The sequence below is a fragment of the Meles meles genome, chromosome 8 (assembly GCF_922984935.1).
Source record: "Meles meles chromosome 8, mMelMel3.1 paternal haplotype, whole genome shotgun sequence".
Lineage (NCBI taxonomy): Eukaryota > Metazoa > Chordata > Mammalia > Carnivora > Mustelidae > Meles > Meles meles.
In genome coordinates this window covers 84,937,978-84,948,443 of record NC_060073.1, presented here as the reverse complement: position 1 = coordinate 84,948,443, position 10,466 = coordinate 84,937,978, and the positions used below count along the sequence as shown (strand labels likewise).

Sequence of the window (10,466 nt, the reverse complement as noted above, 5' to 3'; positions counted from 1 at the left end):
TCCCTAAGTTAAGTTGTGTCTAGGCTCCTATGGAATTAAGATGGCAAACATATAAATCAGTGGTTCATAATCTTCAAGATGAAGGACATTATGTGATACTGATAAAGGACCCAGGGTATTTCACCTAGAAGTCTGGAGTCCTCAATGATTACCAATACTACCAATACTAATGCTTACAAATAACTACCAAGTTATTACAAATAATTTTCTTTTACTATATTGTATCCTTCGAATTTATTAAATTCTTATGTGGGTATACTGTGCTGAGTTCCATGAGTTGTGTAATTATTATTATTATTATTTTAAAATTTTTATTTATTCATTTCACAATGAGAGAGAGCACACAAGTATGGGGAATATCTGGCAGAGAGAGAAACAGTCTCCCTACTGAACAGAGAGACTAATACAGGGCTCAATCCCAGGACTGAAAGGTCATGGCCTGAGTAAGTGCAGATACTTAATGACTGAGCCACCCACACACCCTATGAATCATGTAATTCAATAGAATTAATTAATTAAATTATTCTGTAATTTTTATACTTAGTTAACAAATATAAAGTGTGTTTCAGACTTCTACAAAGATAATTATAAAATATGTTAAAAGTGAAATGAAAATAAACAGAGAAATAGAATCTTCTTTGATTAAAAGTCTCAAGATTACAAAGATATTAATATTCCACTTGCTGATCTATTGTTTTAATGAAATCCTTATAAAAATCAAAACAGGAACTGTGGCCAAGATATTTTACAGGGACAGGAGATATATATAATCTCCAAAGAACTATGAAACAATAACTTTCAGGTGAACAATGGGTAACACAGAAATGTGATCCCTAAAAGGAGGGAAACAAGATGGACTCTATGATTGACATAGTTGATTGCTTTTCTACAGCAAGAGAAAGTGGTCCAGAGTGAGCCTAGCACCTCATTTAGTTGAGGAAAGACAGTTTAGATTCAGGAAGCCAAAGTTAGCTAGAAATTGTAGGATATATTACCAGAGAGGAGAGAGGTAGACACACACACACACACAAATGCACACATTTTTGTTTGTTTGTTTGTTTGTTTTGTTTTGTTTTTAAATCAGCAGAGAAGATCCCTCAAGCATTTGTTGGGAATGATATACATGTATGCAAGGAAAGTATAACAGACTGGAAAGAGAACCATTAAAAAGCAGTAGATCAAAAAATTATCTGAGTTCACACATAGCTAAGAATAGTTGGAATGCCCACCATAGTGGAGACAATTTATAATTTATCAAGTATCAGGTAGAATCTTAGAAGGCTTATTGCAGTATTTTTTTTAAGATTTTATTTATTCGTTTGACAGAGTGAGAGAGATCACAAGTAGGCAGAGAGGCAGGCAGAGAGAGAGAGGGAAGCAGGCTCCCCACCGAGCAGAGAGCTCAATGTGGGGCTCAATCCTAGAACCCTGAGACCATGACCTGAGCCAAAGGCAGAGACCTAACCCACTGAGCCACCCAGGCGCCCCAGCTTATTGCACTATTGAAGCTAAATTAGGTCTAGAAAAATAGGTACTCTGGAACCACCCTAAAAAATCTGAAAGGCAAACTTTGAAAGTTGTTGATTTCAGGCAACTTAGCTATATGCCTGAAGAAAATTTAATAATAGTAAAATAATACGACAAAATGCAGAATCCAATAATGAAAAAATTTGCACTTGCCATCCAAACAATTATGAAGCATGCAGGGAAGCACAAAAATAGGACGCATAACCCGAAGACAAATCTATCAATAGAAAAAGCTCTAGAAATTACAGATATGATAGAACTTGCTAAAATACAAAGAAAAAAACATATAATATCAAAGCACATAGATGAAAAATACAGTTTAAGTACAAAGAAACAGACAACAGCAGATTTTTAAGAAACTATAGAAGCAAAAATTAAATGGAGTGCCATATTTAAAGAATTGAAAGAAAAAAGAAAGAATTATTGCCCCATGAAAATACTGCTTTTCAATATTCAATTTTAAATTGATAGCAAAATAAAGATGTTTTCAGACACAAACAAATGAATCATTTATTACCAGAACTTCTGCACTATAACATATGCTAAAATAAGTTCTTCTGGTGGAAGGAAAATAAAATCAGATGGAAAATTGGATCTACATGAAGGAATGAAGAGTGGCAGAAAAGATACATATGTGGGTAAGTATAAAATTTATTTTTCATTTAAAAAATGTTTCTTAATGATAATTGGGAGAAGACCTTCAAGTGGAGATATTTAATGGTGTTAGCAATTCTGCTCTTCCAAAATAAATGTGAGTAAGTATAAAATTGAATTATAGTTTATAAAGTGCAAACATTTCACGGCACTGAAAACTGATCAAAAGCAACAACAAATTGAGAACAGTTATTCTTTTATTTAAAAAATACTAGAATTTTGGATAGTAACAGTGGAAGTATGTTTTCTTTTTGCCTTCTCCCACTACCAACCCTCAGTTTAGTCAATAACTTTATCAGGAAGGCTGGCTGAATATGAAAACTAGCAGCTTTGCTGGAAGAGGTGATGGCCTTCAGTTGAACCTTAAACAAAAACTTGCATCTTTGCAAGAGAGACCTTACAGAGCCCACTGGAAAGTGAAAACCAAGAAAAATCTAAGAACTTTGAATTTATTTACCAACTCACACAGGTATTAATAAGAAGAGAATGGACCACCCAGCTCTCCGTGCCCTGCCCTGCCCCTCACCACCTTCTAGGCCCCTGTTGAGCTGAAGGCGGGTGGGCGGCCAAGGCGGCACGGACGCGCTTGGGTAGTTCAGACCCCCTGCCCCGGGCAGGCGTGGCTGGACGGACCCCCACCCTGGGTCTTAAAATAAGAGGGGAGGGGTGGGGAGGTCTTGGCCAAGCCTGCTGGCTAGTTTGAGAAGCCAGACTAGATGTTGGTGAATGTGGAGGTTCTGGGCTTAAGTCCACTCCCCGCCCCAAGTTCTCCGTGTGTGTTTTGGGGGACCAGCAGCACCGTGATGAGGCCAAGGCAGTGGATATTCCCCACATGGACATTGAGGCGCTGAAGAAACTCAACAAGAATAAGAAGTTAGTCAAGAAGCTGGCCAAGAAGTATGATGCCTTTTTGGCTTCAGAATCTCTGATCAAGCAGATCCCACGAATACTGGGCTCAGGCCTGAATAAGGCTGGCAAGTTTCCTTCCTTAGTGACCCACAATAAGAACATGGTGGCCAAAGTGGATGAAGTGAAGTCCACCATCATATTCCAGATGAAGAAGGTGCTGTGTCTAGCAGTGGCTGTTGGCCACGTGAAGATGACAGATGATGAGCTTGTGTACAACATCCACTTAGCAGTCAATTTCCTGGTGTCCTTGCTCAAGAAGAACTGGCAGAACGTCCGGGCCTTGTACATCAAGAGCACCATGGGCAAGCCCCAGTGCCTGTACTAAGGCACAGTTCAATAAATCCTAGTGCTACCGTTAAAAAAAAAAAGAGAGAGAGAGAATGGAAATCACATGGGCTTATAGTGTTTTATTTAGCATAACCTCTTAATAAACCATTGCCTGATGAATATGCTATTTAGACGCAGAAGAAACCCTAGAAAACTAAGACAAAAAATAAAAATAAGAATTCTTAAAAATATCTACACATACATACATATGTCAGTGGCCACATACCATGGAAAAAACAGGTAAGTTAAATGGAAACTAAGTTCCCAAAGTTACAAAAACACAAACAAAAACTTTAGAACAATAAAACAAAATCCAGACTTATTATATAATTGCACTGTTGGTCCCAAACTTATAAGACATGCATTAAAACAGGAAAACTGGACATCATTCAAGAAATTAGAATCATTAGAAACTAGATGGGCCCAGATACTAGATTTCATAGAAAAAGAGTTTAAAACACTTATTGTAACCAAATTATTTTTTTAAAGACTGCATTCAACGAATGAAGGGAAAATATGATAATCATTTAACAAATAATATATTATAACAGAGAAATAAACATGATAATTGAAAGCAGATGAAAATTCCAGAGTTGAAAGTACAATGATGAAATGAAAAAAAAAGAAGACAATCATGAGGTGGAGTTGACAGCAAATTTAAGATGACATAAGATAGAATCATGGGCCACCTGAGTGGTTCAGTGGGTTAAAGCCTCTGCCTTTGGCTCAGATCATGATCCCAGGGTCCTGGGATCAAGCCCCCCATCAGACTCTCTGCTCAGCAGGGAGCCTGCTTCCCCCTCTCTCTCTGCCTGCCTCTCTGCTTATTTGTGATCTCTGTCTGTCAAATAAATAAATAAATAAAATCTTTTAAAAAATGACATAAGATACAATCAGTAAACTTGAAGATGAATCAACATAATTATTAAATATGAAGAAATGAATAATAAAAAATACTGAATAGATTCTCAGAGACCATACTAAGCATATCAGAAAGATATTTCAAGAAATAATGAAGACAAACACATACACAATCTAGAGATCCACAAAACTCAATAATTCCAAGAATGTTATTCATAGAGGTAACCACAACTAGATGCATCAAAATCAATCTGATGGAAGCTTAGCACAAAAATAAAATCTTGAAAGTACTAAAACCAAAAAGAAATGACATCAAACAGCAACTTGAACCCATGGGTAGAGAATAAAGACCACTAGAAATGAATATAAAGAAGCATGTATAAATATAAAGAAAAATATTATTTCTTCTTTCTATTTAAAATCATACACTTAGGGTGCCTATGTGAGTTAAGCTGTTACCTTCGGCTCAGGTCATGATCTCAGGGTCCTGGGATTGAGTCCTGCGTCAGGTACTCTGTGCAGCAGGGAGCCTACTCCCCACCCCCCCACCCCCACACACACCACTTGCCCTTCTGCCTACTTGTGATCTCTGTCAAATAAATAAATAAAATCTTTAAAAAATAAATAAAATTGTATGTTTAAGCAATAATTCTAACATCGTATTTGTTTGCATGTGTATAGGTGTACAAAAGAACACTTCAGATAAGTATTTTTCACAAGGATTAACAAGAAAAGAGGCAGTTTTTAAAAAATAAGAAATGCGGGGCGCCTGGGTGGCTCAGCGGGTTAAAGCCTCTGCCTTCGGCTCGGGTCATGATCCCAGGGTCCTGGGATCGAGCCCTGCATCGGGCTCTCTGCTTGGCTGGGAGCCTGCTTCCTCCTCTCTCTCTCTCTGCCTACTTGTAATCTCTATCTGTCAAATAAATAAATCTTTAAAAAAAAAATAAGAAATGCATGCAATTAAAAAGATGTAATTATTTTAAGCTATTTTGGCATTTTTAATTTGCAATTTTGAAAAGTACATAGTTTTTTTCCTGTGTACTATTGATTGAATTAGTGAAGAAGAGGATAAATCAATTTTAATGTTAACTTGCTATCTTCAAATATTTTACATCAAAATTCATTCTGAACTTAAAATGTTGGATATTATGAACTGTTATGAAAATTTCATTTTTTTCTTCAGCATAGTGCAGAGGGCTACAAAAACGTCTGACTTACAAATAGATTTTGCTAACATGAAGCTTTTTAGTATCCCTTTAAAGGCTAAATAAAAACACATTAAAATTAAAAATAGTAATGAAAAATGATAAAGTGAAAAATCTTTTAAATATTAGTTAGTATCATTCAAAATTCATATATAGGACAGAAGTAAGATCACGAGTTCTCTTATATAAATTTATTTCATAAATTTACTTGTAAATGTGGTAGTATAACATTTTTATGGAAGATCAGTGTGCAATCAGATTTTAAATGACTTTCCTCTAAAATAAATGAGGACACATGCTGTGAACATGAAATTTTATTGATTGTAATGCACTTAAAATGCTTAAAAAGTAACTGTAGTAGGAAATATATGCCATGCTTTTGGCAAGTGATTAAATGATTTCTGACACTAAATGTTAAAATTTTCAATTAAATATATAATAGTTTTATAATAGTAGAGTTTTTCATAACTCTCCTCTGATGTTTAGGAGGAAGTTAAGTTTATACTTTATGCACATGTTATTATGTCTGAATACAATGGTTATCTCTTTGGGAAAGGAAATCTAAGTCAAGTTATCAAGGGTTATCAAGTGTTGCTTATGTTGACATTTGGGCCTCTTATAAATCTGAAATAAGTCAATGTGTACTTTGAATACAATGTTTTTAAAATCCAACAAGTGGAATATATCTTAATGAGTAATTAGAAACTTAGAGTAACTGGAACTGGAGAATATATGTTTAGATCAAGCCTGTCTTCATAGATCAGTCAAAAGAAATAAAAAGTTCTAATTGCTTAATATATAATACATAGATCCAAAATAGATCACTTAGAATGTAAACTCTATGATATCATGGAGTTTTATTTTTGAACTTCCATTTCCTGAGATAACATTTATTTCTGAAATAGTGAGTGCCTCCCTCTCTCCCTCCTTTTCTTTGTTTTTTCCTTCTCTTCTTCAACAGTTATCATTTGTTAAGTGCCAGGAACTTTCTTAGTTCTGAGCATATAAAAGAAGAAAGGGGAACCCTCTTACACTGTTGGTGGGAATGCAAGTTGGTGCAGCTACTTTGGAGAACAGTGTGGAGATTCCTCAAGAAATTAAAAATAGAGCTTCCCCATGACCCTGCAATTGCACTACTGGGTATTTACCCCAAAGATACAGATGTAGTGAAAAGAGGGCCATCTGTATCCCAATGTTTATAGCAGCAATGGTCACAGTCGCCAAGCTGTGGAAAGAACCAAGATGCCCTTCAACGGACAAACGGATAAGGAAGATGTGGTCCATATACACGATGGAGTATTATGCCTCCATCAGAAAGGATGAATACCCAACTTTTGTAGCAACATGGATGGGACTGGAAGAGATTATGCAGAGTGAAATAAGTCAAGCAGAGAGAGCCAATTATCATATGGTTTCATTTATTTGTGGAGCATAACAGATAACATGGAGGACATGGGGAGATGGAGAGGAGAAAGGAGTTGAGGGAAATTGGAAGGGGAGATGAACTATGAGAGACTATGCACTCTGAAAATCAATCAGGGTTTTGAAAGGGCGGGGGGTGGGAGGTGGGGGAGCCAGGTGGTGGGTATTATGGAGGGCACGTATTGCATGGAGCCCTGGGTGTGGTGCATAAACAATCAATTCTGTTATGCTGAAAATAAAAGAAATAAAATAAATAAATGGTGAATACAGTATATATCCTGCATTAAGGGCTTAAGGAATGTAAACTGGTAAATGTAAGAATATATATCAAACTCATTAGCAATGTAAAAATGCAGTAATAAACTATAAGTGCATGGGGGAAGGGTGAAATATTAATATTGCCTAGGTAATGTAAAAGAGCTGAGTCTGGAGAACTTACAGATTTTCCTTCATTAAGATAGATCTCCACAGATATAATTTGAATGTTGGTGAAAATATTTTTATAGTTTCCTATGGTGTATTAGATATACTATAGGCTAATAAAACAGAGCTTCTACTATGACATATCTTACCATCTATGTAAAATGAACAACACTAGTGAATATTAAGTGTCAGAAAATGTACCAATTTTAAGGGCAAAATAAGTTGGGAGCAGAGACATCACACAGAAAATAAAACTAGAGATGATGCTTAAATAATTGGTTAAATTTGAATAAGGAAAAAGAGAAAACATTCTTAGTAACAGTTAAAATAAAATAACATAAAATAAATAATTTTATATTACTCATATTTTTATGGTTAAAGTACCCATTATAAGAGAGATAAATGAGTTATGGAATAATTGATTGAATGCATACATAAGCTTCTTTGGACTTCCTTTGAAAATACAGGTTTTCCAGTTAGGGGTGACACATTAAGTACTTAAATATATTATTAGGGTTGAATCAATTAGCTTCTTTGCAGCTGAGTTGAGAAGCATGACAAAGAGGGCTTTAGCAAAGGAGATAATTTGATGCCAAGATAGCAAAATAGATGAAGCAGACAAAAGAAGCTAAACAGCATCTTCTCTGGAAATTTCCCTAATAACAGTCTCCTGTGGCACCCCTACCCATTGATATTCCTTGTACAGATTGTCATATTGAGCTAAACTATCAACAGACATGCATAAGAATCATTTTAACTCCATTGTGTAGATGGAAAAAAACTTCCTTCATGCTTCTTCAATTATTTAGTCCGATATATAAGTATTTATTGTTATTCAAGGTTGAGAAACTCTTCCTATTATAAAACCTTACTTTCATAAAAACATCTTATAGAGCACTTCAGAATTTGAGTCATTTGTATGTGTACTATTATTTGAAATTTATACAAAAATATATGAATTAGGTCATACCTTGTGAACACCATTTCTTTCATTTAGAGTTCTATTGATGTACAGCTGAATATAATATATTGCACACATTTAAAACCTGAGATCTGATAAGTTTTTCTTACTTATATGCCTAGGAAACTATTACCACAATCCTGATAATGAACATATCTTTAACTACCGAAAGTTTCCTCGTGCCCTTTGTAGACCCCCCTTCCTCCCTCTCTCATCTCCAGGCAACTGTTTCTCTTCTTTCTGGTACCACATTTCAGTAAAAACTTCTCTTTAAAAGAAGTTATGGAACTTGGCAAAAACTAACATAGCCTAGATACAGTGGAATAAAATCTTGAATGATACTCTGATTTTTAAACTAGTCTTATTTTTATTATTTCATTACTTATTTTCATTACTCACAACTGAATAACAAAAACTCTCCTGAGAACTGTTACATCAGAATAAAGGGAATCTTCCTGAAGTTTCTTACTAAGGAACACAGGTCTGTGAGCAATGATGGCCCAGTGAAGTGAACTTAAGAAAGTTGAAACTGCAGCACTCAATGAAATTGTATATGTCCCTTCATTTGAATTTATTCCCTCTTTTTTTTCCCCCTCAAACATCCTCTGACATGCTTCTTGACTGACTCACAGTTGATGATCTTGCTTCAAAATTCAAATAGAAAACAAAGGAAGGCAAATTTATTTTAAATGCTTTCATTTCTATACTCCATGTACTTACCCAGTGAACCTGTACTTGTATTTTTGCCTTTTTCTCCTATAATAATGGATGAAATGGCCCTACTTCATTCAAAGTCTAAACTTCTCTTTCTTAGTTTGGATCTGTGTTTAGTCACATACTCAAGAATGTCATCCCTAAAATTAATCCTTCCTTTCTTCTTAATATAGTGGTATCCAGTTCCCCCCACGTCTATTCCTCTCTTCTGAGTACTTCCCTTATATCACTTTATTTTTTTAAAAATTTTATTTGTTTGTCTCCCTCCCAATCCCATCTTGATCTCACAAAACAAACTGGGGGTTGCTGGGGGGAGGTGGGATTGGGAGAGGGGGAGCGGGCTATGGACATTGGGGAGGGGAGGCGAACCATAAGAGACTATGGACTCTGAAAAACAACCTGAGGGTTTTGAAGGGTCAGGGGTGGGAGGTTGGGGGAACAGGTGGTGGGTGATGGGGAGGGCACGTCTTGCATGGAGCACTGGGTGTTGTGCAAAAAGAATGAATACTGTTACGCTGAAAAAATTAATAAAAATGGAAAAAAAATTTTTATTTGTTTATTTGAGAGAGAGAGCATGAGAGGGCCGAAGGTTAGAGGGAGAAGCAGACTCTCTGTGGAGCCAGGAGCCCAATGTGGGACTCAGTCCTGGGACTCCCGGACCATGACCTGAGCCAAAGGCAATCACTTACCTAGCTGAGCCACAAAAGGCACCCCCCCACACCTTGTATCGCCTTAATATTCTCTTGCTCTAGTGTTTTTATCATTCTAAAAACCCCTTCCTTAACTGCCTTTCAGATACCACTTACCTTTTGAAAATATTTAGCATTTTGAAAGAAAGAATCATGCTTTTACTCACATTTAAAGAATCAATATATAAATAAAATTTTTTAGCTCAATGTCATGTTAGTGCTATTTTTATTTCATTTTTAAATACAGTTTGAAGAGGTAGAATAAAAACATTTTCTTTATTCAAGAAAAAAAAGCAACATTACACTCTGTGAAAACAGAAATTAATTTTCTTGGTTTTTCAGATCTAGGTATCTTGAAAATCTTATCTGTATAAGACCTACAAGTTGTTCTGTGTCACATAGGGTAGATCTGTGATGCTTGTCTTTTTTAACACCTGCAGGCATGACTGTGAACTGGACACTCTTAAGAGTCATGACTTACTCCTAAAGTACTTAACTAGAAAAATAGCAACACAACAGTGGGGTGACACATGCCTTCCTGGTTTATTTAGGACCTTAACTGATAGAAAAAGGTCACAGATAAATATTTATCTCCATTGTGATTCATCTTCATTCTGAGTAGAATGACCACAGGGAACTGATTAGTGTCAAGGAATCCCTAGTGACTTACTGCTCTGTTGTCTCTCTCCTTCTGGGAAGTTAATATACCAATCAGCCCGTGTTCACAAACTGATCTTCAAGAGATAGTTGGCAGGTTGGAATGTATGGTGTCAG

At 35.8% G+C, this 10,466-nt stretch overlaps 1 protein-coding gene and 1 pseudogene across 1 annotated transcript; both read left to right on the top strand.

Moving 5' to 3' along the window:
- Positions 1 to 2,134: 2,134 nt before the first annotated feature.
- LOC123948810 (60S ribosomal protein L10a-like) lies at positions 2,135 to 3,458 on the top strand. Its single transcript, XM_046015949.1, has 2 exons — positions 2,135 to 2,165; positions 2,916 to 3,458. The coding sequence occupies exons 1-2, from the start codon at positions 2,135 to 2,137 to the stop codon at positions 3,413 to 3,415; spliced, it is 531 nt and encodes a 176-aa protein (XP_045871905.1). The 3' UTR covers positions 3,416 to 3,458.
- Positions 3,459 to 3,644: 186 nt separating this feature from the next.
- The window catches only part of LOC123948809, a 35,012-nt pseudogene continuing 28,190 nt past the window's right edge, over positions 3,645 to 10,466 (top strand).